Source organism: Asparagus officinalis, chromosome 8 (assembly GCF_001876935.1).
Source record: "Asparagus officinalis chromosome 8, Aspof.V1, whole genome shotgun sequence".
Lineage (NCBI taxonomy): Eukaryota > Viridiplantae > Streptophyta > Magnoliopsida > Asparagales > Asparagaceae > Asparagus > Asparagus officinalis.
In genome coordinates, this window is record NC_033801.1 from 13,933,573 (window position 1) to 13,951,916 (window position 18,344).

General features: G+C 36.1%; 3 protein-coding genes across 4 annotated transcripts in view; 1 reads left to right on the plus strand and 2 right to left on the minus strand.

Moving 5' to 3' along the window:
- LOC109820405 (26S protease regulatory subunit 8 homolog A) overlaps positions 1-1,788 on the plus strand; it is a 12,074-nt gene extending 10,286 nt beyond the window's left edge. Inside the window, exons 6-9 of the mRNA XM_020386538.1 lie at positions 583-739; positions 884-982; positions 1,121-1,231; positions 1,489-1,788. Of these exons, the coding sequence (XP_020242127.1) occupies positions 583-739; positions 884-982; positions 1,121-1,231; positions 1,489-1,629 (508 nt within the window). The 3' untranslated portion in view covers positions 1,630-1,788. The remainder of the gene's footprint in view (positions 1-582; positions 740-883; positions 983-1,120; positions 1,232-1,488) is intronic.
- Positions 2,818-7,178, minus strand: LOC109822783. Of its 2 annotated transcripts, XM_020389027.1 has the most exons (7): positions 6,763-7,178; positions 5,182-5,267; positions 4,540-4,686; positions 3,676-3,784; positions 3,321-3,456; positions 3,128-3,225; positions 2,818-3,053 (listed from the first exon to the last, which is right to left on the minus strand). In XM_020389027.1, exons 1-7 carry the CDS (start codon positions 7,037-7,039, stop codon positions 3,025-3,027), a joined length of 882 nt encoding a protein of 293 aa, XP_020244616.1. In that variant the 5' UTR covers positions 7,040-7,178; the 3' UTR covers positions 2,818-3,024. The 2 variants fall into 2 exon arrangements, with proteins under 2 accessions (XP_020244616.1, XP_020244615.1); XM_020389026.1 differs by having other exon boundaries at positions 3,128-3,456; positions 6,763-7,176.
- Positions 16,556-18,057, minus strand: LOC109820690 (EG45-like domain containing protein). The gene is made up of 3 exons (XM_020386880.1): positions 17,875-18,057; positions 17,502-17,808; positions 16,556-16,737 (listed from the first exon to the last, which is right to left on the minus strand). Exons 1-3 carry the CDS (start codon positions 17,993-17,995, stop codon positions 16,731-16,733), a joined length of 435 nt encoding a protein of 144 aa, XP_020242469.1. The 5' UTR covers positions 17,996-18,057; the 3' UTR covers positions 16,556-16,730.

Here is an 18,344-nt window from a genome sequence, read left to right on the forward strand (position 1 = left end):
GTTTTCAGAAAGCAATGAAACTTTACCCACAATACCGCCGCGAAATGCTAAGATCCATCTAATCAACAGAGAAATTACTAAAAATAAAAATTCAGCAAATTTTAACAGACTCGCGATACCGAGGCTAAAATTGTGAATCGATCTGAAATCGATTCCAATCTGATCCATTCATCCCCGAATGGTCACCGATCATAATAAAACTCATTTATTATTATTTACAATAATAATTTTAAAATTTCGGGGTTTTACAGATATATACATGATAGCTATACTGCACATGAAAGCATGTTTAGAACTTATAATCTAATGACTAGTAGAATACCAGAGAATCTTTTGGTTTATGTTTTGTTATGACGATAGATAAAAACTTCTCAACTTCATAATAAGTATTGAAGCTGTAGTAATGAGCATCCTAACTTAAAACTGATCAAGCAATTTTAACTTGGATCCTACATGTTATCCTCAAGTTCTGGGTTGTGCCAGAAGCCCATTAGCAAGGGCTTATAGATGCTTGGCTGGTATTCTACATAACACCATTTCTATTATCTTGTCATTTTATGTGGTTATCTTGGTTTATGACAGGGAGCATGCCCCGTCAATCATATTCATGGATGAAATTGATAGTATTGGATCTGCTAGAATGGAATCAGGGTCTGGTAATGGTGACAGTGAAGTGCAAAGGACAATGCTCGAGCTTTTGAATCAGCTTGATGGGTTTGAAGCATCAAACAAAATCAAAGTATACTTCTTTGTTTCTATTAAAAATTATTATTATTATTATTATTATTATTATTATTATTATTATTTTCTAATTACTAATTTTATTTGTTTGATTTTATTCAAAAGAAATTTAGCTGAATGTGAAAATGTCTATCCTTTTAAGGTTTTGATGGCCACAAATAGGATTGATATTTTGGATAAAGCCCTTCTCAGGCCAGGTCGTATTGACAGAAAAATCGAGTTCCCCAACCCCAATGAAGATGTATGTATTTGGATCAGGAAGTTCTTAATTAGCTTTCATGTGCTTGAGTGCCTCTATATCATCTAATGTCTGTGTATGATATTACTCTGTTGTTACATAAGCACCTTGATAATACTGACTGGTTTCTCTTCTGTTCAGTCCCGTTTTGATATCTTGAAGATTCACTCGAGGAAAATGAACTTGATGCGAGGAATTGATCTTAAGAAGATTGCAGAAAAAATGAATGGTGCTTCTGGCGCAGAACTCAAGGTACATTTCTTTCCTCCATTAATGCAGTTTTATACGGATCTGGTTTATTTGCTCTCCTAGTGTTCCTAGAAGTGTTGGAAATTATGGGCACTTTGCACATTAACACTGCAGTAGTTTATACTGATAACCCCAATATGCTCTTCCTGAACTCAAGTAAAGTGTAAAAGCCTGTAAATGCTTGGCTGAGCAATTATTGGCTACTTGTTATTGTCAGTGTTCAAATTCACATCGGAACATTTCATCTTTATTTCTTGTAGGCTGTGTGCACAGAGGCAGGTATGTTTGCACTCAGGGAGAGAAGAGTCCATGTGACCCAAGAGGATTTCGAGATGGCTGTAGCTAAGGTCATGAAGAAAGAAACAGAGAAGAACATGTCCCTCAGAAAACTATGGAAGTGATCTGCTCGTTTCATCTCGGCACCAGACATGTCTATTGACTATCACCCTTTTTTTTCCCCTTCTGTTGATGGACACGTAACTTAACTGCATACTTGTTATAATTAAGCTTCAACCTCAATGTAATTGATTTGTTTTCATCATCCGCCAAATCTGATTGCACTGCCGGCTTTGCCTTCGGCTTTGGTGGCTTTGGAGGTGGTGGTGGTGGAGGAGGTGTCCTTGACTCCACTCACTACCCATTCAACCACACTCACTACCCATTCAACCACGTCTCACTCCCCTCCCTTTTGCTCATACAGGGATAATGCGCTTAAAATGAAACTACAAGGATAATAAATTCAAAAGTGTGGTCTATGTGCAATTGTCCGTGCGTCCGCTAGAATTCAGATGTAGAAGGTTGATCTTAGTCCTTTATTCAATATACATGTAATTTCTATACATATGAAACGATTTCGTGCCATGTGATTGATGATTTCAGGTGTGTAATAGTCACTTAAACTTTATATAGTTTACAAATATATCATATTTGTGGGGATTCACGGTTATCTTCACTTTCAAAAATGTATTGGGGGGATCACTACATAATCACCATAATTAATTATCTACAATCATTAATTATTTAGTCGGTCGTTTTCTCCTAGTAAATTAAAAATGAGTGCAATACATGGGGGTATAGTAAGTGTTAAATTTAGATTGTATCATAACCGTCTACTAAATAATTAACGGTTAAGAGTAAAAGTAGTGGTCTCTTCACTATTTTTTTTGTAGTGGAGAGGATCCAAATTCTATTTGTGGGTAATTAGAGTCGATGTATTAGTGATATTTTATATGCAACATATTTTCGACGTTCCAGTAGGATTTGTCCTGATGATCGATCACAAGTCTTGAGGATTTTTCTTTAACCAAGAAGAGGAGACAAATACTCAAAACAGAAAATGGTTGCAAGTTCATGGCTGCCGATATTGTAAACATTGTGCTCATTCACGAGAAATCCTCTTCGTTACTGTGGAATCATATCGTCTTTAAATAAGTTGTTTCTTTTAACATACGATCCAGTTCCGGATACTAGTTGAAGGTTCTTAATCTGGATCAATCTTGGGTTAGAAAAGTCTTAATCTAACATAATTCAACTCATGAACACTTGACTGTCAGATCTTTTGAATGCATAATAAGCAACAAGAACGTCAATTTACCATCATATATTTATATTACAGCTTTGGATTAGGCACGTTCTTGCTTTTCTAATGAGTGACTGCAAACCAAGGACGCACTAAAATAGTACATGTAAAAATTCCGTAATTAATTTTTTCTGTCGTTTCCTGTAATAAACTTTACAAAAGGTTGAGCATTCTCAAACGTTTAGCGTGTTCTTCATCAAGCTTCGGGGGTGCGTAATTACCATGCAGGTCCTCTACCACATATTCCTGATCAGAAAGTTGCAATCATCAAATCAATTTAGAAAAGCAAAATAGCTAGATGAAGTGTTTATAATCTCTACCTTTGTAAGCGCTTTCTTCGTTAGAATATGATAGTGCCTCTGCCAAATCCTTTGGAGAACAATGGATCCCGCGAAGATACCATAGAAGATTCCAATGGCTGCAAAAATGATGACGACAATGACAACAATAATGAGCATCACAGCACAAAAGTCCCCATCAGAGTCAGAACCAGAGCTTGAGCAATCAACGAACATTGGACCGTTGAGGCAGTAAACAGGTGTCTCTCCTGAACCGGAAGGACTTGAATTATAAGAACCGGTCTCACGACGTGGTGAGCATTGTGCAATTAAGCCGACAATTCCCAGCAGTGCAAGGGTTAAAATTGCTCCTTCACCATTTCCGTCCGTGTCAAAAAGAACATATATCGTTAGGAGATTTAAAAAGCTAAGATCTACCAATACAGAATGTAACCTTGTAGAAGATAAACTGTAAATCTCAGGTTTTGCAAGGAAGTCAAATAAACTTCAGTAGAAACAACATAGATGCAAGTTAAGCAATGTATTTCTGAGGACAAATAGGTAAGAACCTAAGAGGTCATCATACTCACCACAGCAGTAGTAGAAGAATACTGGGTGACCCCAACCATGATCAATAAGCTTTATTAACTTCCCATGCATGTCACACAAGTATGTGAGACCGCCAAGCATGGAGATGATCTGAAAGACATGAATGAACTTTAGGAGAAAACCAAGACAAGTAACTATGGATGAATAAATAGAAGAAAAACTATGATCACCAAAATCTTACACCGTTCAACTGATTAGAAAATACAAACACTGTAAACATTTTTGGAAAATTTTGGATGCTTTTAGTTCTAAATTTGACTTGATATTGTTTTCTATTGTTTTCCTTTTAATGAATTTGAATGTCACAGATTACTGTCGGATATCATTGTATTTGAAGAGTTTTCACTGTCACCTGAATTTTGGGGTGAATTCACGTGGTTAAAGCATATGTAGGAATCTTTTCAGGGACAGAAATTCCTACAATAGTTCAGTTAATTCGAACCTTGTTTCCATGGAAAGTTGGCTTTATTTTGATTCGCTTGTGAACTCACATAAGTTGAAAACAGGAATTGCACAAATATAAAGTTGAAGCAATTAGCCCTTAGTTGAAGAAATTAGGATGAAGCACCGTAAACAAATACATAAGAGAATCAAAATTTGGGACAAAGGACAGGCATTCATTCAAATTACACCAAATAGAATAAAAATTAATTATATATATTAAAGGAATACAAATTAATTAGATTTTAAAGTACAACTTGAAGAACCTTTTGTAAATCTCTCCAATCAATAAAGAAGCTCATCTGATAGAAAGTGATGCCTGCAAACTAAACCTAGTGGTAATTTTGTAGCAACCAATCAAATGGACTTGCATACAAGAAGGAAATCAATATCCATTTCCTTACCATTTGTACTGCCAAAAATACAATAATGATATCTCTTGCAACAAACATGCGAAATTTTGCGGTACGCCAACAGGAACCTTCCAAGAAATTAATGTGAAGATGGTATTGTGCCTTGCATGTCATGCAATGGGAAAAAGCATATCCTTCCTGTTATAAATAATAACACAAAGATTATAAACACTGAATACAACGTTTCATGTTCACAACCATTGCACTATGTTATGACAAATTATGTATGTGCAAAGAGATTCTAACGCATGAAATGCAATGTTGACAGAAAAAGTACAGATCAAATACGTGGATGGGAACTAATTTAAGTAAAAGTTAATCAAAGTTAATATTGGCACATATATTAATGAAGTAATATGTCCATATCCATGTCCTCATGAAAGCTCCGTAAGACGAAGAAGTAAAATATCCATAATAATGTTTCAAGACAAAACATGGTTGTCTATGCTTGGTTTAGAGCAAAGTTACGAAATAAGGTTTCATCAGACCAAAACTACAAAATGAATGGAAAATATTGATTGATTCATTCTAAATTAAAACTTCTTTTTTCCTACTTGTTCACAGACTTATGCAAATAAAAATATATCCTGCAAAATAAAAGAAACGTAACACCCAATAGTTCGAAAAAGTTACCTTGACAGAACGCCAATTATCTAAGCATGAACGATGAACAAACTGGCTGGTACCTTTGCACGCACATGGTGCTATTAACTGATCCCCTGCACATGAACAAAAGTTACACGACAATCATATATCACAAGCACCCTTTTAAAGAAAATAATATTGAGAATGTATAGTAAAAGATAAGTAATAACTAATTATGTAAGACTAAGGCAACCAATTCCAATATATAATGATACACGGTTCAAAAGCGGTACAGGAGGATATCATATCAATATACTCGCGCTGAGTCCAATGACTGCCTAAGTTTTTACAATATTGATAAATGATAATGCTCATTCTTATCATAGAAGCTAGATTCTTTAGGTGTGTTTGGCAAATTCTTAAAGCTGGGCTAGGATTGAACCTAATCTAGTTTTGAATAAGTTTTTTATTGGCAAAAACTAGAGCAGCTGTGCCTAGTTATTCTTAGGCCAAAAAGAGACCATAAAATCAGTTAAGTAATGGGCCACCACCTTTGATTCAACTCTAAACTGTTTTAAAGTAGAATGGGACCAGGATTGAACCTGCCCAAGTTTTCGTTAGTTCCTATCGATTTTGTCGATTTGCTTTGTTGTGTGCCCACAAGTGGATGTACCCCCCCAAGGCCCCATGTACTAGTATCTATTGGGTACATAACATTGGATTGTTCCATGAAACTCATCTTAATGAAACACCTGATGTTATCACTAGCTGTTGCACAAAAAACGACAGAGTTTTACTAAGGTGTGTTTGATAATCAATGTGTTTTTTTATTGTGTTTTTGTAAAAAACATCATGCCATGGTGTTTTTTTTTCAAATGTGTTTTGAAAACACCATTTTAGTCAACCTAGTTTGACCATTTATATAGCGGTAGTGGACGGACGGCGGAGGCGTCTGGTACGGGGTGGCCGGCCGACAGGACGGCAGCCGGCGGGGCAAAACGCGGTGGGCGGTGGCGGCCGCGACGGCGGGTGGCCGGTGTCAGTAACGAACGGGCAGGATGGCGGCGAGCCGGCGGGGTGGCGGCCGACCGGGGCGGCCGGGGTGGCCCCCGACGGGTGCCGAGTGGCCGGTAGGTAGCAGTGCGGATGCGCGGCGGCGGGTGGCCCGATCGACCGGGCGGCCGGCCGGCGGTGGCGGCGGGTGGAAGGGTGGCTGGCGCCAGCTTACGGGCGGGCGGCAGTAGGCCCAGGGAGCCCGCGGCCGGTGGCAAGCGACGACGGGCCAGCCAACGACGACCAAGCGAGCGGGCAGCGCGAAGCCGGACGACGGGGCGAGCATGTGGCCACAGAGGTGGTGGCGGCCCAAGGGCGCGCCGGCAGCCGGCAGCGGCGGCGGGTGGCAGCGGCGGGGCGAGATAAGTCAAAATAAAGTCCCGGTTGCCCAAACCGTTTCTTTGTTTTATGTTGAAAAAAAACAGAAAACAATCAAAAAACGCCAAACGCTCCCTAACTTATAGTCCCTTTCCTGCTGATGTTTTAGATAATTGACATATAAGCTGTAATCAGCAAACCCCAAGTAAGGAAAAAGCTCAAAACTTTGAAGGTTAAATAAAAGTTTTCCAGGATCACCGTCGTGTTCGAAGCAAATCCTGCAGATTGCAGCCGAATCGGCGTGCTTCTCTCCATCCACCACCACCTGCTCTTGATTCTTGATCTCAACCGACCCATTCGCTGTCGCCGAGATATTCGGCGGTGAGCTGTACCCATCGCACCTCTCAAAATCCCTATCTTTATCCCAATTTCTACTACATTTCGAACTCGAGAACTCAGGATTGTCGCAAGAATCGCTGTCCTCGCTGAGCAACGAAGTCGAATACGAATCGTACTCCTTCGTTTTCCCCTTCATTGAGAAGAATTTGGCGATGGAGTGAGGAAACCCTAGAGAACATGCGTAGGGTTTTAAAGAAAGAGGGAAGGTCAAGAGTAAGACTTTGATTGGAATTTAAAAAATTGGATAAAGAAATATTCCTTCGCTTAATCCACAAGCTTTTTAGTTTAATTTTTCCGCCAAGTTTAATTATGAGATTGTCTTCAGAAGGGAATAAACTCGGTCTTATTCTGTGTTATTTATAATTCCTAATTATTTCATTGTTAAAGGACTTTGGGCTTGGATTCAATCCCAATGGGGACCTAAAAAATGAGACTTCATAATAAAAGGCTTAACAATAACCATTTTTTTAATCTTACTATTATTAATTAATAATTACACTATTATAGTACAAGTCTAGAATAATTTACAAATTTCCAAAATTTCCTCCCTTTTTCTCTCCCATGTTCTCTCTTCCTTATTCAATCTCAGTTACTCTGTAATGAATAATGGATCTTTGATTACTTAATTTAAATTAATTATATAATTTTTAATATTTGGTAAAACACAAAATAACATATAAAAATAAAGAGTAGTAGTAATCATTCTAATGGGGTGATCTGATAATGATAACCATCATCAGAGAAAAAGGGGTTGGAGATAAGGAAGAAAATATGAAAAAGTAAAATAAAATAGAGATACAATTTAGTTTCTACGACCTAGTTGAGATAAATTGAGACTAGATTAATTCTTACTCTTGTGTATACATAGGTTAAAGGCGGGATAACTTTTTACAATTACTCAAGTTCTAATGTTAATACAGTTCTAATTGATTAACACCTTAAAAATTCATATTGTACCCATTTTAATTGACTAACATCGTAAAAATTTATCCTACAAATTATCTAGGTTTTTATTTTGAATTCTGCGTGATAATCCTACTTGACATTTAAAATCACGTGAATTCTTCATGTATTTCTCAACGTTCCAGTCATCATTTTTCATATGACGTTATCCATAACAATACCCAAAAAAAAAGTTAAATGAATAAGACTTATGAACGTAAAGATGGATTAAAAGAAATTCTAATGGGACCTTTCATTGCTTTATTTATTCACAAGAAATTTCTCAAGAAATTTCACAAAGTAGTCTTTAGTTTTTTAAACTATAAATCATATTTTGTTGTTATTGACTTAGTATTCCATTAAGACTCATTGCGGCTATATAAATTGTATTTGAATAAATTCAAGGGAAGATTGTGTCAAAGCCCAAAAGTAATAACTTCATGTGCTGCAGCTCCTCTAACTTTTTCTCATGTACTGCAACCCTTTTTTAGTACTTATTTTCTGCCAACTAAGCATTGAAAGAGAATAAAAAATAAAAAAAATCCCAAAATGTCATTATCTCTTCCATTCTTTTCTCTCTAAATCTAATGGACATGACACCTTATTCCTCCTCTTTTCTAACACATCTCCTTCCTCCTCTTCCCCTCTTCCTCCTTTTTCTCTCAGACACCGACATCCCCTTCGCCACCAGCGAACTTAGGTGCGCGCTCCGACCATATTGTTGATCGGTATATATTACATAGAGAAAAACTCAATATGATTCGTTTTTTTCTCCCACTAACTTTCCTCGCTCTCTCTTTCTTTTCCCCCAAAAAGCAAAATAAGCCCAAACTTTGTCGGCAATGACAATGGCAATGACAAAACCCTCGAATTTGTCGAAGTTCTCATCAGAGGATCCGTCAAACAACATACCAATCTCCGACACTGAAGGCAAAGAACAAGGCGGATGAGACGGTGTTGGAGGAGGACAACGACGAGCTCGTGTGTTAAGTCTAATGAAATTCGTAATTTTGAACATCGTGGAAAAATAAAAAATTTAAAGAAATGCCGGATAAATATGATTTTTTTGATGATTTTTTATGTTAAGTTCAAATCCAAGGTGAAACATTAAGTCTAATGACTTGGAAGTGAAGTCCAATGGCTTGTATACGAACGCCTCGTTTGGTACGCGGAAATGGACAAACTTGGGAATGGAATGGAAGAAGGAATGGAATGGATTGCATGTGGGAAATGGAATGGTCATTCTCATTCTCTTGTTTGGGTGCATTCGTAGAATGAAGCTAGAATGGAAATCTCATTCCCATTCCCATGTTTGGTATCACTAGTACACAAGTGAGAATGAAATCTCATTTTCTAATAATGCCCTTACAACAACATAGATTTTTAATAAGATAAAAAATAAACATTAATGATAATAACTAAATAATTTTATATACGCATATGTTATATTAATCTAGGTATGTGTTATACTAATGCTCGTGTTATCCATCAGGTGTATGTTTCGTTTATATTTTTTAAACAATACTCGCTATTTCTTAGTCTTAAAAATTAAAGAAAAATAAAAAAAAGATTATCGTATCTTTCATAGGTCCAAAAAAAAAAGAATGATATCCACAATCCACAGTTCTAGATATATAAATTAACTTATTTGATAAAGTATCAAAATCACTCAATTCATAATAGCAAAAATCCATAAAACAATACCAACTAAAATAATAAGTTTCGAAATAGCAAAATGATATACTAGCCTAAATTGTCAATCTAAAATTGCCCACTTGCATAGCGCCTCACCCAAACATTCTTTATTATTAATATGGATATAATTGAAAAATACCTAACTAGTTTTTGATTCTCACTTGAATGGGAATGATCATTCCTTATCTTCTCACTTGGAATGCTCATTCCCACAAATAGTGGGAATGATCATTCCTAGGGAATGGTCATTCCAACATCTAAAATATAGGTGTGTTTGGTATGAGGGAATGGGAAGTGGGAATTGCATTCCATTCCTCCTCATTCCCGCGTACCAAACGAGGCGTAAGTCTATTGGGTTGAATAATAAGTCCAAGGGATTATATGTTAAGTCTATTGGGTTGAATAATAAGTCTAATTTGTTAAATATTAAGTGTAATGAATTATATGTTAAGTCCAATTTGATTCGTGTTAAGTCCAGTTTGGTTCATGTTAAGTTCAATTCGGCTCATGTTAAATCAAATTTGGTTCATGTTAAGTCCAATTTGGTTTATATTAAGTTCAATCCGGTTCATGTTAAGTCCAATTTAAATCATGTTAAGTCTAATTTAACTTGTTTTAAGACTAATTTTATGTTGTCCAATTTAAATCATGTTAAGTCTAATTTAATTCCTTTTAAGTATAATTTAAACCATGTTATGTCTAATTCAACTTGTTTTAAGTCTAAAAACAAGTTGAATTAGACTTAACATGAATCATGTTAAGTCTAAATCAAATTGATTTAAGTCTAATTTCATATTAAGTCCAATTTGATTCATGTTAAGTCCAATTTAATTCATGTTAAATTCAGTTCGATTCATGTTAAGTCTAATTTAATTCATGTTAAGTCTAATTTAAATCATGTTATGTCTAATTCAACTTATTTTAAGTCTAAAAATAAGTTGAATTAGGCTTAACATGAATCATATGTTAAGTCTATTTTAACTTATTTTAAGTCTAATTTCATGTTAAGTCCGTTTTGGTTCATATTAAGTCCAATTCGGTTCATGTTAAGTCCAATTTAAATTATGTAAAGTCTAATTCAACTTGTTTTAAGTCTAATTTCATATCAAGTCTAATTTAGTTCATGTTAAGTTTAATTTAATTCATGTTAAGGCTATTTTAACTTATTTTACGTCTAATTTCATGTTGAATTAAATTTGAATCATGTTAAGCCTAATTTAACTTTTTTAAGTCTAATTTCAATCATGTTAAATTCCTTTTAAGTCTAATTTAAATCATGATAAGTCTAATTCAACTTGTTTTAAGTCTAATTTCATGTTAAGTATAATTTAATTAGACTTGAAACAAGTTGAATTAGACTTAAAAGGAATTAAATTAGACTTAAAATAAACCAAATTAGACTTAACATGAACCAAATTGAACTTAACATAAATCAAATTGGACTTAATATAAAATTAGACTTAAAACAAGTTGAATTAGACTTAACATGATTCATGTTAAGTATAATTTAACTTATTTTTAAACTTGAAATAAGTTGAATTAGACATAATATGATTTAAATTAGACTTAAAACAAGTTAAATTAGACTTAACATGATTTAAATTAGACTTAACATGAACCAAATTGGACTTAACATGAACCAAAATAGACTTAACATGAGCCGAATTAGACTTAACATGATTTAAATTAGACTTAACATGAACCAAATTGGACTTAACATGAACCAAACTGGACTTAACATGAATCAAATTGAACTTAACATATAATCCATTACACTTAATATTTAACAAATTAGACTTATTATTTAACCCAATAGACTTAACATACAATCCCTTGAATTTATTATTCAACCCAATATACTTAACATACAATCCCTTGCACTTATATATTATTCAACTCGACAGACTTAGTATACAAGCCCTTGGACTTCACTTCCAATTCATTCGACTTAATGTTTCACATTGGATTTGAACTTAACATAAAAAATCATATTTAGCCGACATTTATTTAAATTTTCATCTTTTCACGATGTTCAAACAGAAATTATGAATTTCCTTAGACTTAATACATGATCTCCTCCTCCTCCTCCTCCAACACCATCTCCTCCGCCTCGTTCTTCTCCTTTAGTATCGGAGACCGATATGTTATTTGACCTTCGACGAGAACTTTGATGAATTCGAGGGTTTCACCATTGTTATTGCCATTGCCGTTGCCATTGCCGCCTAAAATTGGGCTTGTTTTGCTTTTGGAGGGAAAAGAAAGAGAAAGCGGGAAAAATTAGTGGGAGAAAAAACATATCATATTGAGTTTTTTCTATGTACTACATACCCCCAGATCAACAATATGGACGGAGTATGCACCTAAGTTCAGTGGTGGCGAGGGAGATGTCGGTGCCTGAGAGAAAAGGAGGAAGAGGGGGGAGAGGAGGAAGGAGATGAGTTAGAAAAGAGGAGGAATGAGGAGCCATGACCATTAGATTTAGAGAGAAAAGAATGGAAGAAATAAGGACATTTTGGGATTATTTATTTATTTTTTTATTCTCTCTTTATGCTTAATTAGCAGGAAATAATTGCTAAAGAATGATTGTAACACATAGGAAAAAGTTAGAGGGGCTGTAGCACATGAAGTTATTACTTTTGGGGCCTTCATAGAATTTTCCCTAAATTCAAATAGTCTGATATCCTAATCAAACCATGCACGGACATTCAGATACAGATTCCGATAGTTATGTAAGAAGAAAAACAAAAAAATAAAATAGAAAAGACCTTTGGGAGGCCTAGTAAACATTTTTAAATTATTTTTATTCTTTTCTTGTGATTAATCGGGACAACATATCTAGAAAACATATTAACTAGAGAAAATAGATACAAAATATACATGAAAAGGTGGGAATAATAGAAGGAGAAATTAATACAAAAGATGGATAAGAAAATGAAGAAAGAATACTCAAAATTCTAAAGTAAAATGTCATCCAGTTCTGATGAGATCCTTCACTCCACAATAAAGTTATATTGACATATCAGAAAAGAAGATGATTGTACAATCAAACAACAAAATATATTTGCATCTATGGATTTATTACGAAATATTCTCTCGTTCAGGCTCAGTCTCACCAGTGAAAGTAGAACATGAGGAATTAAAACAAATTGATGAGTGCACGGAAGTGATGTACTTGTTAGATCTAAACCAAAACTTGAGATCTAAAACCATATAGCCATGATTAATTCAAAGAGATTAACAATAATCAAAAGAGTGCGGAAGATTATACCTGAATCCATAGAAGAAATCTTGATTTGGGTTTCAATGATCTTCTAACCTTAGGGTTTCTCTAAATCCGAATTTCTCTCTCTAGATAGGGGTGAAGAGAATTAGAGAGTGTAATCCTAGATTAGGGACCATAACCCCTTATTTATAGATGTTGTACATTTGTAATTTGGCCCCTCAACAAATCACAATTACAACCTGGTATCTGCACATATAACCACATGACTTATTTAAATACCCAATTAACCCAAATTAATTGATCACTTTAGTGGGTTATCCTGAAAGATAGCAATACACATTGATTAATCATATGTGCCCACAAATAGATTTATTAGATTAAATCCAACAATCTCTCACTTGGACACCATATGATTCCTTAAATTGTGTATAACCTTATGAGCTCAAAAAATTGCTATCACTGAAAAGGGTATTTCCGAACAATCTCGTCCATTGACTATATCAATATAGGATCAAAGCGGCCTTCGTCACATTTATCGTGACTCGACCCATCAATGGTCACATATACCAATACAATCAAACGACATAGATCAATCATGGATGTGCAGCATGAAAATTACATGCAATGTGATCAGTACATGTCTATTTTCAACTGATCCTCCTTAGTGAGGTCAAAACCAAACATAATGTAACAGAGTGTCTTAACTGAATACTTTATTCTGATCAGACAATACAACCAAACATAAAGCACCACAAATACAAACTCCCACTAAAACATAATATCCTCAAATAATACCACACCCATATGAGCAGTATGCTCATGAAAGACCTTAGGTGGCAATCCCTTAGTAAGAGGATCAGCTAACATGGAGTTTGTCCCAATGTGCTCTATAGATATCTGTCCACTCTGTACCCTTTCTTTCACAACCAGGAACTTAATGTCAATATGTTTTGACTTAGTTGAGCTCCTGTTGTTATTGGAATACATTACTGCAGATTTATTGTCACAATATAACCTTAGTGGTCTTTCAACATTTTTCAAAATGCGCAGTCCCGTGACAAAATTTCGCAGCCATATTCCCTGATTGGATGCCTCATAGCAAGCTACAAATTCTGCTGCCATAGTGGAGGAAGCTACTAGTATCTGTTTGATACTTTTCTATGATATAGCTCCTCCTGCTAACATATAAATGTAGCCTAATGTAGCCTGATGTAGACTTCCTGCTATCTTGATATCCAGCAAAATCAGAATCCGAATACCTAATGACCTCTAATTTTTGTAATTTTCTGTATGTGAGCATGTAATCTTTTGTTTTCTGAAGATACCTCATAACCCTTTTGACTGCTATCCAATGATCCATACCAGGGTTGCTTAAGTATCTGCCTAACATCCCAACAATGTACGCAATATCCGGATGCGTACATACCTGAGCATACATTAGACTTCCTACAGCCGAAGCATAAGGAATCTTCTGCATTTCCTGAATTTCAAGGTTACCTTTAGGGCACTGATTGAGACTAAACTTGTCTCCTTTAGCAACAGGGGTGTCACCTGGTCTGCAATCTTGCATGCCAAACCTTTTAAGTACCTTATCGATATAGCTCTTTTGTGATAATCCAAGAATACCCCGAGAGCGATCTCGATGTATCTGGATCCCTAATATAAAAGAGGCGTCCCCAAGATCTTTCATCTCAAAATTCTTTGATAGAAATCTCTTGGTTTCGTGCAACATGCCTATATCATTAGTGGCAAGCAAGATGTCATCGACATATAGAACCAGAAAAATATACTTACTCCCACTGAACTTGTGATATACACAGTCATCAAAAATGTTCATCTCAAAACCGAACGAGATAATTATTTGTTGAAACTTATGATACCATTGACGAGGAGCTTGCTTGAGTCCATAGATAGATTTCCTTAATTTGCAGACCATATTCTTTGGGTCTCCTGACACAAAGTTTTCTGGTTGCACCATATAAATCATCTCATCAATGTCTCTATTGAGAAATGCAGTCTTAACATCCATCTGATGTAACTCAAGATCATAATGAGCAACAAGTGCCATGATTATTCTGAAAGAGTCTTTCGATGAAACCGGAGAGAAAGTCTTTGTATAACCAATGCCTTCCTTTTGAGTATAGCCTTTAGCCACAAGACGTGCCTTATACCTCCCCACATTATCGTTTGCATCCTGTTTGGTCTTAAAAATCCATTTACAACCAATTGGTTTTGCACCTTTTGGTAATGGGACAAGTTCCCAAACCTTATTGTCTTGCATAGACTTGTACTCTTCATTCATGGCATCAATCCATTGCTGAGAGTTAGAACTTTTCATGGCCTGAAGGAAGTTGATTGAATCATCTTTCAACATTCCATTACTTTCCTCATGTTCTTGGAGAAATACAATATAATCATCTGGAATAGCATTTCTCCTTTCTCTCGTGGATCTCCTTAATGGCACTGGTTGTTGAGTTTGTTGAGTTTGTTCTTCTGGAACAGGGAGTTGTTCAATATTATCATCTTGAGGTTCCGGATTTACTTCTTGAGCAACAACATGTATAGGAACCTGAATATTGTTAAAAGTAACTGTATGGATTGGATCTGAAGCCAATTCCTCCTCAAAACTAATGTCTCTAACCTTATTTCTCCCCCCAAACTCAACATCCTCAAAGAATGTTGCTGTTCCCGTCTCAAAAATATTCCTTATAGTGGGATCATAAAACTTATAGCCCCTAGAGCGTTTAGAGTATCCAATAAAGTAGCTGCTAACTGTTTTGGAGTCCAACTTCTTTTCATTTGGCCTATAAGACCTTGCCTCAGCTGGACATCCCAAAATATGTAAATGCTTTAAGCTGGGCTTTCGACCAGTCCAAAGCTCATAAGGTGTTTTAGCAACTGCTTTACTTGGTACTCTATTCAGAATGTAAGCTGTTGTCTTAAGTGCTTCTCCCCAGAGTGACTCTGGTAAAGAAGAATGAGCAATCATACTTCTTACCATATCCTTAAGAGTCCTATTTCGTCTTTCAGCTACACCATTCATGCTAGGTGAACCCGGCATGGTGTACTGTGGGACGATACCGTATTTCTCTAGGTATCTAGCAAATGATTCCAAAAAATTGCTGTTCACCGACGATTTTTCAGTTATTGTTCATCCGATGCTTTTTCAGTCACTGTTCATCCGAAAAATTTTCGCTACTGTTCACCCGGGAAAAAACTTTACTGTTCACCCGGAAAAATTTCGTTACTGTTCATCCGAACAAAAAATTTACTGTTCATCCGAAAAACAAAACTGAATCTTTAACCAGAGATTTAAGATAAAAAAAAACCCAATAAAACTTAAATCCCTAAGAATTAATCAAGGTGGCTCTGATACCACTTGTTAAATCTAAACCAAAACTTGAGATCTAAAACCATATAGCCATGATTAATTCAAAGAGATTAACAATAATCAAAAAAGTGCGGAAGATTATACCTGAATCCATAGAAGAAATCTTGATTTGGGTTTCAATGATCTTCTAACCTTAGGGTTTCTCTAAATCCGAATTTCTCTCTCTAGATGGGGGTGAAGAGAATTAGAGAGTGTAACCTTAGATTAGGGAGCATAACCCCTTATTTATAGATGTTGTACATTTGCAATTTGGCCCCTCAACAAATCACAATTACAACCCGGTATCTGCACATATAACCCCATGACTTATTTAAATACCCAATTAACCCAAATTAATTGATCATTTTAGTGGGTTATCCTGAAAGATAGCAATACACATTGATTAATCATATGTGCCCACAAATAGATTTATTAGATTAAATCCAATAGTACTTTGTTATTTCTTTACAAGGTAAAATATAATACTCAAAGTCTCAAACATTGAATACGCGGTGTCAAAAACATCGATAGATACTCCGTCGGTAGAAAATACGACTTCACGTGTCAATATTTTTGTGCCCTTGAAGCCATCCTCAATCAAACCCTGTACAGTGAAAAGAGATTAACAATAGTATCTCAAGATCATCATCACTTTCTCAAAAAAAGACAATGAAATTATGTAACCTTTTCTTGAGTCGACTAATAATCCAAAATACTCAGTCCACTTGAATTATGTGTGTTCAAGGTCTCTGAGTATACGTGTGTGCCATCATTTTGGACTTTCCACACGTTATAAACTTATAATTTCTATGGAGAGATTGAACAAGGAAAATTAATCATTCACACCCCATAACTTCCACGTCTTTGTTATGACAATCAAATCTCATACTTCCTGCATTAATTAGGAGAACATAGTCTAATTAGGAGCCCGTTATTAGCTCTTAATTAACTTTTGATTTTTAGCGATGAAGTCTGTAGGTTTGATCCCATTAATTATTCTAAGAAGAAGAAGCTCTCAATTTTTTGTTTTTTTTTTACAACTAAGCCTCCAAAATTTACCGCTCTCTCCTACTATGATCTCATTAATTTAGAAAAAGACTATAAACATTAACTTATTTTATTTCTCCGTCGATGTTACAATTCCTTATCAGCCAAGTCACTAATTATGGGCATGCATGCTATCTGTGTTATTCCTCAAAAATATCTGCAAAGACCAAAGTCTTATGTGGCCTACCTTATACCCACGTACGTGTCCACAATTAGGCAGACAGTGTCCCAGAATCATGGAAGCTAGTCATAACAACACTACAGTAACAAACTAGCTAAAAAAAAATTTTTGTTCCAAGTGTAGAGATCTCAGTATCTTACTCTGCAAACTCGATGTTGATCTTCATAGCAACCGATATATCGGCAATCATGCCGAAAGCAGTTCGAGACAGAACCAGCGTCGTCCTGTTCACCGACGGCATCGAAGCGAGGGCATCAGCCTCGTCCACCACCGTGACTTGGATCATGGGCCCCCTGCCGGAGCACCCTCCGGCTGTCTCCGAGCTTAGGCATCTGACTAGGTACTGTCTCCCGCAGGACGCGCCGTTGTCCCAAAGCCCTTCTCCAGCTGCTGCGATCAGGTTGTTCGCGGGAAACTGGCTCGAATCGCTCCCGAAACAAACCGTAGCTGTATAAAAACCACAACTTCAGAGTTTTGATGCGGTGAAACAAATTACTCACGAGACCGACTTACGAAGATACGGGCGGCCGTAATACGCCGCGGTGCCGACGTCAGCATTGAGTATTGGAAGTGTGAAGAGGTGGAGGAGGAAGGAAAAGAGGAGGTGAGCGTTGCTATGTGGAGGACTACGCATGGTTCAATGGTTTGTGGGGGTGCCTTGAGGAGTGAACTTAAAATTGGAAGTAAAAAAGGTAAATCATTAATACAGAGCCACAGTCTTTCTTTGTGTGGGCATGGGCATCTTGCTCCTTACATAGTTCTAGATGCATAAAGCCAGAGGGATATGAAGTAGACTTTGGAATAGTCTGGGTCTTCTCTAGGTACCTTTTTTCTGTGGACGAGTCACATGTTGATAATTCATTCAGGGGTCTTCGAGCGCATGTGAGTCCTCTAGATGTTGTGGCAAGCGAGAGACTTCAAACGTTACTGTGTAGAGAAAGTAAAAGCGAGAAATTAAATGGAGGGAGATAATTTAGCAATTG